This window comes from Eschrichtius robustus, chromosome 18, assembly GCF_028021215.1.
Source record: "Eschrichtius robustus isolate mEscRob2 chromosome 18, mEscRob2.pri, whole genome shotgun sequence".
Taxonomy (NCBI): Eukaryota; Metazoa; Chordata; class Mammalia; order Artiodactyla; family Eschrichtiidae; genus Eschrichtius; species Eschrichtius robustus.
The window spans coordinates 50689254-50710316 of NC_090841.1; the positions used below are offsets into that span (position 1 = coordinate 50689254).

The window sequence follows — 21063 nt, forward strand, 5'->3', positions numbered from 1 at the left end:
GGTCAAAATCACCTAGATTTGAAATAAATAATAATATGACTGGAACAAATAAACAGTTGTTTAAATATTCTTACTTATTTAGGAACCTCAGATAAGGGCAGGGTAAAAAGAAAAAGATAAATTATATATCTGTTTGTCCATGCATTTATAATTTTTACTGCCAAATTTAATGGAGACTAGTATACCTCAAAAACACTGATTTCATTGATATTTAGATTTTTCTTCACAAAGGGAATACAGAAACAAATCAACATAACCAGTTAGGACTATTTAAACTCTCATGACCAGAATAAAAAACTAAATGAACCAGTTAATATATGTGCAAGCCAAACAACTAATAAAAGAGCTAGAAACTGATGTAAACCTGAGACTGTCTAATTCTAAAGACTGTACTAGAGCAGGAATTTAAAAAAACTCTAAAAGAAAAATCAAAACCAGTATATAACCTAAATCAGAAGAGAAAAAGAAAAGCTACCCTAACCCTGAACTTTGCTTCCTAACAAATACAAACATGCAATAGTTTTGAAAAGTACTAAATACTTTTGTACGAGCGTTCCTCTCAATCCATGCCATTCCACAATCAATAATAAACGGGAGGTCGTTAAAAATGAGGGAACCGTGGAACAGTTACTTCAAACATGGTCATTCTTCTTGCTCACGCATCTTTCCCTTTGCTGACAGTCTCTATTCGTCACTAAATTCTAAGAGAAGAATGGAACACCTATTGTAGAGCTGACAGCATCATTCATATTCTCTTAGCAAAAAACAGACGACTGGGGAGATGTTTCCTGAATTCTGTTATCAAGCTTCCAAGGGTAAATCAAAGAGAGATACCCTAAATATTTAGAGATACCCTAAATATTTTGATTTGATAAGCTATTTTCTGAGAAGCAAATATATAAATGAAAAGATTTATAGAAGACCCATAAATAGGAACCCAAGCTCCAAAGGAAACTTCCCTGGAGAAAAGCAATCGTGTATACTCAAGAAGAGAAATTTGGTAGACATTTGATTCTGTGCATCTCGGTTTTACTCTTTTGCTGCACTTTGCCTATAAATTGTATTAGTGCTAATGCAGTGTTTAACCTTTAAAGCCACAGCCCCCAATAAGAAAGACACTGTACATTGTAATCTGGTGTACGTATACATATTACATCTATATCTTCAAATTTGAAGTTTCTCCAAACATTTTTCCCTACGACTGATATTTTCTCTGTATTCTATTCCAGTCCATTTTTTTTTCTAATCCTGGTAGTGACCTACAATTGGGCCAATACTTACAATTTGACAAAAAAGCTCCAATTTAGCAGTTATAAATATTGACTATTTTCACCATAGATACCAGATAGACGAGCAGAACATAAAAACTGGGAGCCCCTTCTGAGGTCATCGAGCTCTCAGCCTTAGAACAAACCTCTGGCAAAGAGCTGTTTTTTAAAAAAAGTTTGCTTTTTAAATAACGAGTTTAGACAAACCAAATGAAGACATGTGAATAGATTTAAAGGCCCCATAAGGGAGCATAAATGGTGTCACACTTGCTTTTTATTACACTATGGAGCAAGGCAGCAACTCAACAACTTGCCCCGGGCCCGACTGCCTGTGCACCCGGTCTTAGAGATGGGCACCACCCCTGCACTGGCGTGAGAGGAGGGTCCCTTCAGCAACAAAACGGGAATTTCAGTTACCTTGTTAACAAAAGTCACATTAAGAAATGCCATTAGAAACAACATTGGAAAAGGTACTTCTGTTAACCCAGTTAGAGAACGTGTTTCTCTGTGTTTTGAATCCAAGTTGAAGAGGACAGTGGGGAAGGAAATAAAAAAGAGGTAGTAAAGATGTGTTTAAAAATCTAAAAAATCATACAGAGTAAATCCTTAATTCATTATACTGTGATTTTTTAGGTATAAAAGAAAATAAGAACTCCATTACAGCTTACTCAAATACAGAAGCTCAATTCTTCTTTCGCTTTGAATTTCAATTTTATTTAAGACCAATATGGTTTCAAATTACTCTCAGAATAGAGCCAGACATATTTAGTAAATTCCACTAGCAATTTGCGATTCTGTGTAATGCTTGATAAAACAATTGGAGCACCTAATGGCTAGAAGAATATCCCTTGGAATAAATAACACTGTTTCACTGCATCATCAGCATCTCTTACCAAAAACTCTGGCTACAAATCCTAATGGAAATTGAGAGGCAAATAATGTGAGGAACCAGGGGGCAGCATAAAGACTGGGGCTGATTTCATTTTCTTCAAGATGATTGTAGAGATCTCTGTGATAGTCATGAAGGAGCCTGGACAGCTGGTACATTTGAATCTAAAGTTAATTTGGAGAAAAAAAAATAAAATATTATGCATTTATCTGAGTGTACATAAAATACACTAATTTTATTACACTAATATTTACTAATTAATTCACATATATTTGAGAAATAAAAGTAGTATTTTTTTAAACTTTTTATTTTATATTGGAGTATAGTTGATTAACAATGTTGCATTAGTTTCGGGTGTACAGCAAAGTGATTCAGTTATACATATACATGTATCTATTTTTCAAATTCTTTTCCCATTTAGGTGGTTACATAATATTGAGCAGAGATCCCTGTGCTATACAGTAGGTCCTTGTTGGGTATCTATTTTATTTTATTTTATTTTTAACATCTTTATTGGAGTAAAACTGCTTTACAGTGGTGTGTTAGTTTCTGCTGTATAACAGAGTGAATCAGCTATATGTATACATATATCCCCATATCCCCTCCCTCTTGCGTCTCCCTCCGACCCTCCCTATCCCACCCCTCTAGGTGGTCACCAAGCACCGAGCTGATCTCCCTGTGCTATGCGGCTGCTTCCCACTAGCTATCTATTTTACATTTGGTAGTGTATATATGTCCATGCTACTCTTCTCACTTCGTCCCAGCTTACCCTTCCCCCTCCCTGTGTCCTCAAGTCCATTCTCTATGTCGGCATCTTTATTCCTGTCCTGCCCCTAGGTTCATTAGAACCACTTTTTTTTTTTTTTAGATTCCATATATACGTGTTAGCATACGGTATTTTTTTTTTTAACATCTTTATTGGAATATAATTGCTTTACAATGGTGTGTTAGTTTCTGCTTTATAACAAAGTGAATCAGCTATACATATACATATATCCCCATATCTCCTCCCTCTTGTATCTCCCTCCCACCCTCCCTATCCCACCCCTCTAGGTTGCCACCAAGCACTGAGCTGATCTCCCTGTGCTATGCGGCTGCTTCCCACTAGCTATCTATTTTACATTGGTTAGTATATATAAGTCCATGCCACTCTCTCACTTCGTCCCAGCTTACCCTCCCCCTCCCTGTGTCCTCAAGTCCATTCTCTACGTCTGCATCTTTATTCCTGTCCTGCCCCTAGGTTCTTCAGAACCTTTTTTTTTTTTTTTTAGATTCCATATATATGTGTTAGCATATGGTATTTATTTTTCTCTTTCTGACTTACTTCACTCTGTATGACAGACTCTAGGTCCATTCACCTCACTACAAATAACTCAATTTCATTTCTTTTTATGGCTGAGTAATAGTCCATTGTATATATGTGCCACATCTTCTCTACCCATTCATCTGTCGATGGACACTTAGGTTGCTTCTATGTCCTGGCTATTGTAAATAGAGCTAGCATACGGTATTTATTTCTCTCCTTCTGACTTACTTCACTCTGTATGACAGACTCTAGGTCCATCCACCTCACTACAAATAACTCAATTTCAGTTTTTTTTTATGGCTGAGTAATAGTCCATTGTATATATGTGTCCCACCTTCTCTATCCATTCATCTGTCGATGGACACCTAGGTTGCTTCCATGTCCTGGCTATTGTAAATAGTGCTGCAATGAACATTGTGGTACATGACTCTTTTTGAATTACAGTTTTCTCAGGGTATATGTCCAGTAGTGGGATTGCTGGGTCATATGGTAGTTCTGTTTTTAGTATTTTAAGGAAACTCCATACTGTTCTCCATAGGGGCTGTATCAATTTACATTCCCACCAACAGTGCAAGAGGGTTCCCTTTTCTCCACCCTCTCCAGCTTTATCGTTTGTAGATTTTTTGAAGATGGCCATTCTGACTGATGTGAGGTGATACCTCATTGTAGTTTTGATTTGCATTTCTCTGATGATTAGTGATGTTGAGAATCCTTTCGTGTGTTTGTTGGCAATCTGTAGATCTTCTTTGGAGAAATGTCTATTTAGATCTGCTGCCCATTTTTGGATTGGGTTGTTTGTTTTTTTTGATACTGAGCTGCATGAGCTGCTTGTATATTTTGGAGATTAATCCTTTGTCAGTTGCTTCATTTGCAAATATTGTCTCCCATTCTGAGGGTTGTCTTTGCGTCCTATTGATGGTTTCCTTTGCAGCACTGTGTAGATGTCAATCCCAAACTCCCTAACTATCCCTTCCCCCCACCCTTCTCCTCTGGTAACCATAAGTTCATTCTCTAAGTCTGTGAGTCTGTTTCTGTTTTGTAAATAAGCTCATTTGTATCATTTCTTTTTAGCTACAGTGGCGCAATGCGTTAGAATGCAGTACTTATACAGTATTGTTTTATTTTATTATTATGTTCACAAATCCAAGTTCATTTAACTGAGTTCATAAAGCAAGTCAGTGTAAGTCCATCTACAACTATGGAGCACACTTCTTTATCATGAGTGTTTTGGTATCACCATATGTACACGGAAATGGTAATTCTTCCTCACGTAGGAAGGTACTGCTTTTGGAATTTAAATCAGAACTGCCCTGGCTCAGGACTCTCATGGAAGGCACATCCTAATTTCAGACCAATTCCAGAAAAGCTTCCATTCTAAGGAATCTACCACATCCAGTTCAGAAGCAAGAACTTGTCTCTCTTTGTTGGGCCCAGCATCGGATTTATGATGGAACTTGCCAGGCAATCTGCACTGCTACGATACTGTTAGGCTTAGAAGGTTATGGAGCCAAAAGCTCGAGCTGTGATTTCTAATATCCAACGTATTCCAGCAGCATATTTTTCTTGACAAAGGAGATTAAAGCAAAAAGTGCAGTCTGAATGTTTCTAGTATTGAAAGAAGAAATTATTTTATTTGGCTACTGAGTTGATTACTCATATTTCAAAAAAAAAATTATAAGCAGCTTATAGTAACTTTTAAACGCTCATGTCTGGGGTAGCTAAAAGTAAAGCAGTAGCAAATAATAAACAAATCTGTGATTTGTGCTTTAATTTAAATTTTTATCTACACAGTAACAGATTGAGTAGTGGGTCCTTGATCAGTTATATCAGCTTAACCTTTTGGTGTGAAATACATCCAACATTTTATTAAATCTAGCAGAACTTCTTTCTCTAGAAGATATCATCCTTAAGTAGTTAGCTCTATAAAAATGCCTAAAAAATAGCCAATTATATTGTGAATTCAACAAACAACTGTTTTTCAGAGCACAAAACTAAAAATCAAAGTACTAGACATAAATATAGCAAACGTTTGATCTCTATAGCACATATCTGTGCAAGCTACGGTTCCACACAAGCTGTAAAAGGAAAGAATTAAAGAGCCACAGGAAGTCATAACTCTAAAATAAGAAGCGTAGCAGCAGTCAAACAAAGAGGTTTAAAACAATGAGATTAGAGGGCTTCCCTGGGGGCACAGGGGTTAAGAGTCTGCCTGCCAATGCAGGAGACTTGGGTTCGAGCCCTGGTCCGAGAGGATCCCACATGCCGTGGAGCAACTAGGCCCGTGCGCCACAACTACTGAGCCTGCGCGTCTGGAGCCCATGAGCCACAACTACGGAGCCTGCACTCTGGAGCCCACGAGCCACAGCTACTGAGGCCACACACCTACAGCCCTGCTCCACGGCTTCTCCGCAGTGAGGAACCCACGCACCACAGCAAGGAGGAGCCCCCGTTCACCACAACTAGAGAGGGCCCGCGCGCAGCAACGAAGACCCAGCGCAGACAAAAAAATAAAAATAAATTAAAAAGAGAGAGAGAGAGATTATAATCTCATTAAGTCATGTTGAAAAAAAATCATATATTTCCCTTAGGCCATTTACAATTTAAAAACTAGACATACTGGGCTTTATCAATAAAAAAATTGGTAGTTTTGGTAGCTCAAAAATAAAAGAAGTCTCATTAGCAGAATAAAAAGAAAGCCTATCCTCAAAAAGCTGTTCAGCTATGATCTTAACACAGAAGCAATACTTTTTTTTATAGAACCTTACTTTTTTCCTACATTCTAAACTAGAGGTTAAGAACATTTCTTCCATCAAGGTGTATTTACATTAAATTTCTTTTAACAAATAAAACACAATTCAGTCTTCCTTCAAAGGAAACTTTCATAATAAGATGCTGTTTGATAGCCTCAACCACCAGAGGGCAGACAGCAGAAGCAAGAAAAACTACAATCCTGCAGCCTGTGGAACAAAAACCACATTCACAGAAAGATAGACAAGATGAAAAGGCAGAGGGCTATGTACCAGATGAAGGAACAAGAAAAAACCCCAGAAAAACAACTAAATGAAGTGGAGATAGGCAACCTTCCAGAAAAAGAATTCAAAATAATGATAGTGAAGATGATCCAGGACCTCGGAATAAGAATGGAGGCAAAGATTGAGAAGATGCAAGAAATGATTAACAAAGACCTAGAAGAATCAAAGAACAAACAAACAGAGATGACCAATACAATAACTGAAATGAAAACTACACTAGAAGGAATCAATAGCAGAATAACTGAGGCAGAAGAACGGATAAGTGACCTGGAAGACAGAATGGTGGAATTCACTGCTGCGGAACAGACTAAAGAAAAAAGAATGAAAAGAAATGAAGACAGCCTAAGAGACCTCTGGGACAACATTAAACGCAACAACATTCGCATTATAGGGGTCCCAGAAGGAGAAGAGAGAGAGAAAGGACCAGAGAAAATATTTGAAGAGATTATAGTCGAAAACTTCCCTAACATGGGAAAGGAAATAGCCACCCAAGTCCAGGAAGCGCAGAGAGCCCCATACAGAATAAACCCAAGGAGAAACACGCCGAGACACATAGTAATCAAAGTGGCAAAAATTAAAGACAAAGAAAAATTACTGAAAGCAGCGCGGGAAAAACAACAAATAACATACAAGGGAACTCCCATAAGGTTAACAGCTGATTTCTCAGCAGAAACTCTGCAAGCCAGAAGGGAGTGGCATGATATACTTAAAGTGATGAAAGGGAAGAACCTACAACCAAGATGACTCTACCCGGCAAGGATCTCATTTAGATTTGATGGAGAAATCAAAAGCTTTACAGACAAGCAAAAGCTAAGAGAATTCAGCACCACCAAACCAGCTCTACAACAAATGCTAAAGGAACTTCTCTAAGTGGGAAACACAAGAGAAGAAAAGGACCTACAAAAACAAACCCAAAACAATTAAGAAAATGGTCATAGGAACATACATATCGATAATTACCTTAAACGGGAATGGATTAAATGCCCCAACCAAAAGACATAGACTGGCTGAATGGATACAAAAACAAGACCCATATACATGCTGTCTACAAGAGACCCACTTTAGACCTAGGGACACATACAGACTGAAAGTGAGGGGATGGAAAAAGATATTCCATGCAAATGGAAATCAAAAGAAAGCTGGAGTAGCTATACTCATATCAGATAAAATAGACTTTAAAATAAAGAATGTTACAAGAGACAAGGAAGGACACTACATAATGATCCAGGGATCAATCCAAGAAGAAGATATAACTATTATAAATATATGTGCACCCAACATAGGAGCACCTCAATACATAAGGCAACTGCTAACAGCTATAAAAGAGGAAATTGACAGTAACACAATCATAGTGGGGGACTTTAACACCTCACTTACACCAATGGACAGATCATCCAAAATGAAAATAAATAAGGAAACAGAAGCTTTAAATGACACAATAGACCAGGTAGATTTAATTGATATATATAGGACATTCCATCCAAAAACAGCAGATTACACTTTCTTCTCAAGTGCGCACGGAATATTCTCCAGGATAGATCACATCTTGGGTCACAAATCAAGCCTCAGTAAATTTAAGAAAATTGAAATCATATCAAGCATCTTTTCTGACCACAATGCTATGAGATTAGAAATGAATTACAGGGAAAAAAACGTAAAAAAGACAAACACATGGAGGCTAAACAATACGTTACTAAATAACCAAGAGATCACTGAAGAAATCAAAGAGGAAATCAAAAAATACCTAGAGACAAATGACAATGAAAACACGATGACCCAAAACCTATAGGATGCAGCAAAAGCAGTTCTAAGAGGGAATTTTATAGCTATACAAGCCTACCTAAAGAAACAAGAAAAATCTCAAGTAAACAATCTAACCTTACACCTAAAGAAACTAGAGAAAGAAGAACAAACAAAACCCAAAGTTAGCAGAAGGGAAGAAATCATAAAGATCAGAGCAGAAATAAATGAAATAGAAACAAAGAAAACAATAGCAAAGATCAATAAAACTAAAAGTTGGTTCTTTGAGAAGATAAACAAAATTGATAAGCCATTAGCCAGACTCATCAAGAAAAAGAGGGAGAGGACTCAAATCAATAAAATCAGAAATGAAAAAGGAGAAGTTACAACAGACACTGCAGAAATACAAAGCATCCTAAGAGACTACTACAAGCAACTTTATGCCAATAAAATGGACAACCTGGAAGAAATGGACAAATTTTTAGAAAGGTATAACCTTCCAAGACTGAACCAGGAAGAAACAGAAAATATGAACAGACCAATCACAAGTAATGAAATTGAAACTGTGATTAAAAATCTTCCAAAAAACAAAAGTCCAGGACCAGATGGCTTCACAGGTGAATTCTATCAAACATTTAGAGAAGAGCTAACACCCATCCTTCTCAAACTCTTCCAAAAAATTGCAGAGGAAGGAACACTCCCAAACTCATTCTATGAGGCCACCATCACCCTGATACCAAAACCAGACAAAGACACTACAAAAAAAGAAAATTACAGACCAATATCACTGATGAATATAGATGCAAAAATCCTCAACAAAATACTAGCAAACAGAATCCAACAACACGTTAAAAGGATCATACACCACGATCAAGTGGGATTTATCCCAGGGATGCAAGGATTCTTCAATATACGCAAATCAATCAGTGTGATACACCATATTAACAAATTGAAGAATAAAAACCATATGATCATCTCAATAGATGCAGAAAAAGCTTTTGACAAAATTCAACACCCATTTCTGATAAAAACTCTCCAGAAAGTGGGCATAGAGGGAACCTACCTCAACATAATAAAGGCCATATATGACAAACCCACAGCAAACATCATTCTCAATGGTGAAAAACTGAAAGCATTTCCTCTAAGATCAGGAACGAGACAAGGATGTCCACTCTCACCACTATTATTCAACATAGTTCTGGAAGTCCTAGCCACGGCAATCAGAGAAGAAAAAGAAATAAAAGGAATACAAATTGGAAAAGAAGAAGTAAAACTGTCACTGTTTGCAGATGACATGATACTATACATAGAGAATCCTAAAACTGCCACCAGAAAACTGCTAGAGCTAATTAATGAATATGGTAAAGTTGCAGGATACAAAATTAATGCACAGAAATCTCTTGCATTCCTATACACTAATGATGAAAAATCTGAAAGAGAAATTATGGAAACACTCCCATTTACCATTGCAACAAAAAGAATAAAATACCTAGGAATAAACCTACCTAGGGAGACAAAAGACCTGTATGCAGAAAACTATAAGACACTGATGAAAGAAATTAAAGATGATACCAACAGATGGAGAGATATACCATGTTCTTGGATTGGAAGAATCAACATTGTGAAAATGACTATACTACCCAAAGCAATCTACAGATTCAATGCAATCCCTATCAAATTACCAATGGCATTTTTTACGGAGCTAGAACAAATCATCTTAAAATTTGTATGGAGACACAAAAGACCCCGAATAGCCAAAGCAGTCTTGCAGGAAAAAAATGGAGCTGGAGGAATCAGACTCCCTGACTTCAGATTATACTACAAAGCTACAGTAATCAAGACAATATGGTACTGGCACAAAAAAAGAAGCATAGATCAATGGAACAAGATAGAAAGCCCAGAGATTAACCCACGCACCTATGGTCAACTAATCTATGACAAAGGAGGCAAAGATATACAATGGAGAAAAGACAGTCTCTTCAATAAGTGGTGCTGGGAAAACTGGACAGCTACATGTAAAAGAATGAAATTAGAATACTCCCTAACACCATACACAAAAATAAACTCAAAATGGATTAGAGACCTAAATATAAGCCTGGACACTATAAAACTCTTAGAGGAAAACATAGGAAGAACACTCTTTGACATAAATCACAGCAAGATCTTTTTGGATCCACCTCCTAGAGTAATGGAAATAAAAACAAAAATAAACAAATGGGACCTAATGAAACTTCAAAGCTTTTGCACAGCAAAGGAAACCATAAACAAGACGAAAAGACAACCCTCAGAATGGGAGAAAATATTTGCAAATGAATCAACGGACAAAGGATTAATCTCCAAAATATATAAACAGCTCATTCAGCTCAATATTAAAGAAACAAACACCCCAATCCAAAAATGGGCAGAAGACCTAAATAGACATTTCTCCAAAGAAGACATACAGACGGCCACGAAGCACATGAAAAGATGCTCAACATCACTAATTATTAGAGAAATGCAAATCAAAACTACAATGAGGTATCACCTCACTCCTGTTAGAATGGGCATCATCAGAAAATCTACAAACAACAAATGCTGGAGAGGGTGTGGAGAAAAGGGAACCCTCTTGCACTGTTGGTGGGAATGTGAATTGATACAGCCACTATGGAGAACAATATGGAGGTTCCTTAAAAAACTAAAAATAGAATTACCATATGACCCAGCAATCCCACTACTGGGCATATACCCAGAGAAAACCGTAATTCAAAAAGACACATGCACCCGAATGTTCATTGCAGCACTATTTACAATAGCCAGGTCATGGAAGCAACCTAAATGCCCATCAACAGACGAATGGATAAAGAAGTTGTGGTACATATATACAATGGAATATTACTCAGCCATAAAAAGGAACGAAACTGAGTCATTTGTTGAGACATGGATGGATCTAGAGACTGTCATACAGAGTGAAGTAAGTCAGAAAGAGAAAAACAAATATCGTATATTAATGCATGTATGTGGAACCTAGAAAAATGGTACAGATGAGCCAGTTTGCAGGGCAGAAGTTGAGACACAGATGTAGAGAATGGACATATGGACACCAAGGGGGGAAAACTGCGGTGGGGTGGGGATGGTGGTGTGCTGAATTGGGCGATTGGGATTGACATGTATACACTGATGTGTATAAAATTGATGCCTAATAAGAACCTGCAGTATAAAACAACAAACAAAACAACTAATACTAAACTTTCATTGGGTTATTTGTATGGAAATATGTTAACATAAATGTTTCAGACATTACATGAAATTTCTAAAAATCTTATATTTGTATTTGTATGGAAATATGTATGGAAATATGTTAATATAAATGTTTCAGACATTACATGAAATTTCTAAAAATCTTGTATGTTCTGGTATAATGTTATAAGTAATAATCCTAGTTATTACTTTAAAATGTATAGCTCAGAAATAACTAATTTTCTTGTCAACTGCATTATTATGAACTTTCATCAAATCTTTAACTGTGGTCATTTTTAAGTCTTTTGTCATTTACAGACAGTTCTGGGTGTACTCTGATGATTTTGCAAGTATGTTCCTATAAAAGGGTTTCATCCTCAAGAAATTCATGGAAAAGACTCTTACAAGTACAGGTTTCTGGTAACTGACTGTACTGCTGAACTGAATGAATAAGCATTTTCAGAACTCTAATGAAAAACTGATGAACTCATAAAAGTGCTAACAAAAGATCAAGATGAAAAAAAAAATTAATTACATGGGACTGAGTGAACTGATGAGGATGAGTATAATTTTTGTGACTTTCTGTCTGAATTAAAAAAAAAAAAAATCCCACAAGTACTCAGAGGCAAAGAATATACAAATCAATTTTCACTGCAAAGTAAAGGAGCTGTTACAGTGGAGGATTACTGGACTGAATGTCAATATTATGACATAGTATGAGTGTGTTTCATGTTTGGTAATTGCAATCATTGTTGCTTTTGTTGTGGTCATCCATGTACAATGCTTGGTGTCAGTCTATTTATCTCTTGTAAAAATAAAATACAGTGTGTGTGTGTGAAAAATAAAAATAAAAATAAAAATAAAATACTAAAAAAAAAAAAAAAAGATGCTGTTTGCTAAGAATAAATCATTCTTCAAATCTACCTTATACATAACATGAAAATCTTCCAGTGGAAGAGACAGAACTGGAGGAAGGGAGACGCAGAGTGTTGCAGAGAGAAGATGGAAAAAAGTAGAGACCAAAGACTTCAGATAAAAAGATATAATGCTTTACACTTAACATAGAAAACGGCACACACAAAACATGATGGGCCGTAGTTAAAAGAGACCTCGACCCCCTCATTTTACAGATAAGCTCAGTGCCTGCAGTGCCCAACCCCAAACCACACAGGTAATCAGAAATCCTATCAAGTGATCCCAAGCCCGCTGCCACTTCCACTTCTGAACATCATATTGATTGGATAAGAAACACTTTCTGTTCTAGAAAATAGAAAAGTGTTGCATCTCACTTTATAGATCAAAAAGTTCCACTTTCCCAGAATAAGGTCCCCAATCTCATGGACTATAAGAACACTGCCCCCAAAGATTCTTAAACATCTTCATTTTCATAATTATAGACAGAAAATATTTCTTGGTAATTGTGGGTCATATTAAATCAATGTATAAATCCAGTTTATATGAATTTTTATGATATCAAATGGATGAGGAATTTTTAAATTGAAAAATGATTGCATTTTTAAAGTGATAGCTGTATCTACCCTTTTATTTATGAACCAAGATCACATGCTACTCATAAATACTTTTCATTCTTTGAAATTTTAATGATGGATCTCAAACTGTTATTTTTGAAAATTAGAGCTATTGAACTCCTTACAAGGGCACCAATGCTTCCTACCCGATATGATACAGTAAACTGTTTAGAAATAAAGTAAAAAATAAAACCTTCCATAGTCATTACTATTTCACTTGTGGAATGTTTATAGACCTATGCATAGTTATCAACTAGGAATCACTGTATTTGATTTCTGTATCCTGGTGAACACCCTTCATATGAACTCACAGCTGAAACCCAACATTGAGAGCAAAGCCCTATTTCCCTGCCAAAACTTTCACATTGAAGAAGTAACGAAAAATGGAGCATTCCCTCTCCACTCATCCTTTCAAGAAAGTACCACTGACTACAATATTCATAAAGTGAAAACAAAGTCCTTTTTTGTCCATGGATCAGTAAGACTGAAATACTAAATGTAAAAACTGATTATTGGGAATCAGGAAAAAGTATATTTTAAAAGCATTTAAAAAATATTTTAGTTCTTATCTAAAGCATAACATTATGACTAACTGGGCATCATGCCTATCTCATTTCAAAGGAGGAAAAACCCTGACATTCTTCCCTTTAAAGCCTTCCTTTATATTTTTATGACCAAAAGCTTTATATTGCAAGGTAGTGGTTTTTTAAGATAGCATATCTACAGAGAAAATTTAAACTTTTTGTTAGAAAACAATACGTTAAGGAAAGTGAAGTTTAAACCAGAGAGGAGAAATGTGTAAACAGGGAGTTTGAAATAGGTTGAATATAGCAATGGCAGTGAATACCCTACTTAACTGAAAAATCTTAATGGTGCTTCTTCAGAGCATGATAAGAAAAGCAGACTGAAAAAGTACTACTGCTGACTCTGAACACTTTCTCCTCTATAAGGGCCTGTCTGACATTAAGATAAAGCAGGGGAGACATGGAAAGTTCAGGAAGAAGCATGATATAGATACCTGCCGTTTACACACTCAAAGTAAAAGAATAAAACATTATATTTTCAGATTTCAAACAAAATATCTATGATTTTTTTCAACTGACAAGGTAAGGAAAAGTGAATAAGGTTGACCTGATACTTTCTCCAGGTAACTCATAGACTTAGGAAACAGAGACTTAACTACACACCAGAATGGCTTATTTATTTACTTCAGAAACTAAGGAAAAGTTACCCTGCATATGGGTGTCACACACTTAGAGGTTTAGCAACATCGCAAATCCCACACTAAAACCATGAACTAAAACATGCCTCTACATTTATCCAAGTTCCAAGACAATGGGCCCAAATTTCTTTAAATCTTAACCGTAATTTAGAAGAGGGCTCCCGCTAAGATTTCTGGTGAGAGCATTACACATTCCTTGTGAAGATCTGCCACTCACCTGTAGTGACATCATGTCAGGTCGGTACTGCTTGCGAAAGCCCAGGTCATACATGAGGAATTTCAGCATTTCAAAGGCTTGCTCTTCACTCATGTGCAGAAGCAGGACTCCAGCCACAAAGCTGATCCCCTGACAGTAACCCACTTCTTTGTCCAGCAATGAGTAGGCTTTCAAGAGGTTAAAGAGAGACAGCTGCCCTGCCCCAAGCTGTGCTGAAAAGTAAGGATGAGTAGGAAATGTCCTCCCTGCAGAAGAAAAGAAAAATATTTTTGAGGTGTCCTGATGCTTTGGAGACCAGAGTGAAATTGCAATTCAGTGATTTCCAGGAATAAATAAACGTTCTTTTCCAAACCACTGAATGCTGCTCAGCGTACCCCTCTAATTAAGAGTCTCTCTCTCCCTCTAGCCAGTCCCAAGTCCTACCTGCCAGACCATCATAGGGGAGCAAACATTTGATACTAACCAGCGCTTCTTTTTAGGAAAAAAAATTCCACAAACAAATCAAAGACATATTCAGGAGAGATCCCAGGAGAATAGAATATAAAACTTATTCTGACTATAAATCAAGGCTAATTCTAAGTTCACATAAAAACTACCTGCTAACTGAAATCAGAATTCTTTCTACAGGAGGTATCATATGATTTAGAAAGAAATCTTAGTGGTCCATAACAGAGTCCTTCCTGCTTTTCTTGTATTATGACACTAGAGGGACTTTCTAGGGTTTTGTTTTACATTCAGTCTATCATTCAGGAAAGACTTCTTTTTTCAAATATTTTTGGCTTTCTGTTTCTTAAACTACTTCCATGAGCCATGTAGACCTCTTTTCTTTTTTCAGTGTATCCAAAAAGGTCAAGGATAGTGAAGGGTCAAGATGATTTTAAATAAATTCCCCTCTAAAATCCACCTCTGTGTACAAAATTACCATAGAGACACTTCAGCAAGCAAGTTAGTCCCGGATTTTCTAAAAAAGTTGGTACTGAACGCTGAAACAAACCCTTCTTCACCACCAAAGCTGTATACAGTGCTTCGGGACTTTCCTTGTGCCATGAAAATGAAGGGGACATTAACTTCCTTGTGAAATGATTACTCATGTCAGTTAGAACTTGTAAGAAGGCCAGATTTTTAAATGTTTTCCACCAGATATGCTTAAAAGTGATTTTTCACCTAGGAACTGATAAGATTAATTCTGCAGAGCAAATAAGGGGAAGATATGAGAAAATAACAAGAACACACTGAGGAAACACAGATGGCTACAAGCAAAGTCAAATAAGCAATTTTTAAAATTATCATTTTACTTTCTCACTTAAAATGCTTGCTACAGAAAACTATAAATATACCGTCCATCCATGACATTAATTCTAGCTCCATTTTTTTCCGACCAGCCTTTTCCCTGTAATGTGATCTCATCATCTTCTCTTTAAGGATATCTTGACTAGCTCTAAATACGACATCTCAATTTCTAGTCTCATTATCAATTTCCGGTCACAGAACCACAGATCTGCAGAGGTCCATAGGGATTGCCTAGTTCACTGTCCTCATTTAACAGACAGGATTGAAACTCAGAAGCAAAATAATTTGCCTAAAACTACTGTTCAGTGATAGAATCGGGACAAAAACTGAAGTTTTCAGTTTCTCTGTAAAATTCTCCATTTCAATTCTATTGGGCTCAAAAAATATTAACTGAGTTGGCCTTTTCCCAACAAAAGCTGTTTGTCATCCAAAAGGAGCAGAGGTCCGTTTTGGCCTGTGATTTTTATATATCCTAAAATAAGATGACCCCGAATAAAGAGTAATCCCTTGTTTTCCCAAATGGGCTCAAATAACGTATCTGGCCACCTTAAATATATCAACCTTTAGGAAGAGAGATGAAACAATCCAAATGTCAATGTACAATATTTAATCCAATAAGTTAGATATTTTAAAATAATAAAATATATTAATTTAGAGAAAAATGAGAGACAATATACCTTTTTAAATCACACCATTTTTACTTTCCATAAGTTATTTGAAATTCAGCTTTTAAAGGATGACTTTATCATGCTGCCGCTGGAAATGCACATAACATTAGGACAGCTAAGTTTTCTTTCATCCTATAAGGATGTATTCATGATTTCCACAACATAACCGCATGTTGTATTGATTCTTAAAGGCTTACTCAAAAGCTTGTTTTCAGCAATACGTCCAGGAATACTAAGTAGACCTTTGTTAAAATTTCTGGTGCCCCTTTAAACCTATTCTAACCTATTTCAAGACCAGTGTTGACCAAGCTAATAATTATCTATCCCAAACAAAAGTCAGTTGTTCGAAAAACAGGAACTGAGAGCACCCAATAATATGACCTTTACAATGATTCAAATACAAGATTTTTCAGAGGGCAAGTCTGAGGATGAAAACTTCACTTTATATTCAGGCGTTTAGGGTATCTTCAACCAGACATAAGGCCAACTTGCCCTCAGGAAAAGACAAAGTCAGCAACTCTGCAGACCAATAGATTGTCTTTATCAAAACCAAAAACAAATAGAAAACCCCCAAAAACTCAACAAAAGGACCTATTATGTACTTTTGTAAATTATAATCAATATGGCAAACATACCTAAATCCACGAGAATGGCATGCTGCTGAGCCGTGAGCTGCTTTAAAAGCTCTTTATAGGATGTGTCAGGAGGTTGTTGTTTATTAGGCAATCTGTGTCTTAGACGATACTGCAAAGCTAGGAACTGCCAGATTTCTCCTCGTCGACTTTTGGGAACACCTACAAAGAGATAAGAAAGCAAGGTCTAGAACACTGGAATGAAGGTGCTAAATCACAGTTGATTAACTATGTAATGCTTGAAAACAGGCAGCTCTACTGTCCTGCCTTCCACCCTATAATCACACAGTACGATGTAGTGACAGAAGCATATTTTGAAAAGTTTAATCCTGTAGCTGGTGTCTTGCAAAAGAAAACCCTCAAATAACAAGGATAATAATGGCAATATTAACAAGAACAGCTGCCACCACTGATTGAGAACCTAATACAACATTTATTGAGGACAGTTAGTTTCTGAGCATTGTAATTACAGAAACTGCACCTAATTTATTCACAGGTGCTCAGAAAACAACCTAATGAGGCAGGTAATTACTATTATCTACACTTTACAGGTGGCGAAGCTGAGGCAGAAAGAAGCTAAGTAACTTGCCCAAGCTCTCACAGCTAGTGCAATTTAGAACTCTAGTTTCAGAGGCCAAATTCTGAAATACTGAAATGTATTACTGCCTATTTTCACCTTTTATTTGGTTTGAAGCTGGTAATAAATGCTAATGTTCATACTCTGATTTCTAAATAGCTGTCATTAAAAAGTAACTTTGTAAAAGGGAATTAAATAGCATTCTTATATGGTCCACAGGAAAATGAAATAATAAAAATGGTAAGTACAATATGAAGGCAGTGCTCCAGAACATCATTCAGCCTTTGAGAAGAAAAGAGCTAGCATAATTGCTATATTCACGTATAATGAAACACTAACTCCAGTCTGCTTGAAAACCAAAACAAGCAATTCGAAGTACGCTAAAAGTATGTTTTTTTTAATGCCAAGGGACATGAAGTACAGCACTGGGAGGGACAGAATTCAATTCTGTACAGTGCAGGCAACTTTATTTCACTGTTTTCAGTCCAAAAAGACTAGATATGGAATAGGTTCCTGAGCTCCAGCTGGGTAGAGAAAGGTTTAATGGCACTAATCTCTTTGGGATGCAATGTCACAGTTTGCAGAAGCTGAAAGTATTACTGTCCAAAAGGTATAACTCAGGCTCACGAACATGAATTATAAGGCCCTCTACAGGGTATACCTCCAAACTACCATTTTTTAGTTCTATCACCTCCCATTCCCTGCCACACTAAGTGTATATACTAAGTATCTAGCTATACTCAGTGTAGGACCATAAGAAGCTTATGGTTATTTTCACACTTCCAGTTTCTTGTTCCTACTGTTGCCTTTATGAAATTCCAAGCTCCTCCAGTTGATTGCCTAGTGTATCTCTATTTGTCTTTTAGGGATGAGCCTGAATGCCATTCTTCTGCGGAAACTCTCCCTAACATCTCTAGGAGTAAGAAGTCCCTTTTCATATGCTATGTGACTCAGACTGTACCATTACCATATTGGATTACAGTTAGCACTATACTGTATATTTGTCTAGTTTCCTCACTTAGATGGTGAGCTCCCTGAAAATAGTTAGCATACTTTCATCTCCTTATGATGAAATCCAAGAATATACCTCGCTACTTATACATTTGTTGAATGAATGAATGAGCTCATGCAAAAAGTCATTTTTAGAGGATAACTTTCATTAGCCCATTAAATGAATCACTGATAACAGGAGAGGGCTGTCTTGTTACCCATCCAGTAACAATTCTACAAAAAAAGTAATTCACTTTAATTAAATATTTATTGAGCATCTAACATATAGCAGAGCATAGAGCATGGCACTGAGGATACCTCATCACTGAGAGATGAATAAATCCATTCTCAGGAAAATTAGTCTCATTCATTCACTCAATAAATAACTTATGCAAGATGCTCTCTTAGGTGCTAGGAATATGGAGGGTGGAGTGAGAAAACATGAAACAGATATACACATAGATACAAAGTTACAAATTATGATAAGCACAATTAAAGGGAAAGAATCATGAGAACGAATAATAAAACAAAACTAATTTACTGGGGGAGGGGGGCACTCTGAGGAAATGGTATTTGAACTGAGCGCTGAGAGATAATACGATTCTCCAGGCTGGGAGTACATCTCACACACATTCTATTAGCCACTATTTTGTCTCCCAAGTAATGCAGCCAGCGAAAATCTCTGGGATTTCCACATCTTCAAGGAAAAAAGAACATGTATCAGGTCTGTAAGTGTAGCACCTTACAAAATTAATTTTAATTTAAACTTAATTGGGCAACAGTTTCACATTACCATAGTCTTTTAAAACAAGATTCATGATCAGGTTATTTTGGGTACTTTGGGATCTTTATTTATGCAGGTCATAGAGATTCTCATTTTAATACAGTTCATCTGAGTCACAGAAATTGCATCTAAGCAATTCACATATTAGTTTTAATTTTAGATTTAAGATGTTTAAATATCAGTCATTTTATATGACAGAGCAGAAATGCAATATAAGGCTAAATAAAAGCGTTTTTCTAAAATAAATAGAAGAATGGATGGTAGGAAAACTGATTGCTAATAATATATATCTGTACAAACACATACATGTACATGAATATACACATATATTTATAAATAAACACTTCTGAGCAAATGACAGAAATGAGTCAAGTTTAAAAGCCTGAGATATTTTTACGGATATGATCAAAGATTTGTACTAATGCATGTGATCTTTCCTTGGCAAACAACAACACTGAGTTGAAACAGCTGGTGAAGAGGCAGGAAACTGTGTAGAAAAGGTGCCTGCTGTCTCCTCAGGGACAGAATATCTCCATTAGTACCATGTGCTTACCAATACAGTCACCAACTACAGGCAGAAACAAAGTCCTCTCCTTTTTTTATAGGCAAAGCACGAAGAGAAAATTATGCCTAGGCTGCACGAATCAAAAAAATCTCTGAAGCTTTTCAAAAAAGAATGATTGAGATGATCCAGGATACCTTCTTTAAGAGAAGTATGAATATCTTCCATGTCGCATCTGATTTTAGTTCTGCAGTTTAACAACTTCTTATCCCAGGTTATTAAGACCTCCTTCTGACATATACCAACTTCTTCATAATCCAATTTAACTTTTCTGGACTGGAGTTCATCTCTGCTTGCTAAGAAAGACAGAATTTACATAAGACCTATATGCTTTTAAAACACAGTATTTGTAATGTTTCATTGCATTTGTAAAACCATACCAAATAACATTTTCTCAAAAAGAAAACTTAAAAAAAAAACAACTGAGGATACATGAAAGGTTTCTTAAATTTTGAGTCATTTCATGTAAAAAAGAAAACAAAAACAAGGAATAACTTTCTACGGAGGTTTTACTCGGTATGTTACAGATGATAAGTCTTCTAAGCATAAAAAACAAACCATGTTTGAAATATCAATTTTTTGACAAATGTAATACATAACCACAGAAGTGACAGCTTGCATCATTTTAAACACCATTAAAATGTTAATATTTTATATATGATATATGAGAAAACAATGCCTCATGCTAACCTTGATTTGAGAAATATTTGCCCATGATAACCTGATACATTTTTATAACTATTTCCAGAGTTACCAATACTGCCCTTAACAATGGTAGGTTATATATTCCTGTGTCCATTTTTAATAACCTTTAAGAGGAAAATTCATTTTTCTGAAGCTAACACTACTTTCATTTTTCAAAATAATACAGAGTTTTCTCTCATTTGATGGTCTAAAATCTAAGCCCAGAGTTCATTAAAAGAAATGCTTATAAAACAAACCACTATCTGTACTTGGTCTTTATCTTGAAGAATCGATTCCAAAAGAGGAGAAGGGAGAAAAAAACATGTGAGTGTATTTCTTCTCTTTCATTAGGACCACATTCAACAGGAGCCTCTCAGAGTAATCTGTATCCACTCAAGCTCCAGGGCTCAACCACCTTACCTGCTGCAACACAAATCTTTGTCATGCATCCAAAGTC

General features: G+C 36.2%; 1 protein-coding gene across 3 annotated transcripts in view; it reads right to left on the bottom strand.

Moving 5' to 3' along the window:
- Nucleotides 1-21063, bottom strand: part of TBC1D4 (TBC1 domain family member 4) — a 218667-nt gene that overhangs the window by 8038 nt on the left and 189566 nt on the right. For all 3 annotated transcript variants that reach the window (XM_068526573.1, XM_068526572.1, XM_068526574.1), the window contains 4 exons: nucleotides 20060-20218; nucleotides 17013-17171; nucleotides 14420-14664; nucleotides 2162-2321 (listed from right to left, as the gene is read on the bottom strand). In XM_068526573.1, the coding sequence (XP_068382674.1) occupies nucleotides 2162-2321; nucleotides 14420-14664; nucleotides 17013-17171; nucleotides 20060-20218 (723 nt within the window). The remainder of the gene's footprint in view (nucleotides 1-2161; nucleotides 2322-14419; nucleotides 14665-17012; nucleotides 17172-20059; nucleotides 20219-21063) is intronic.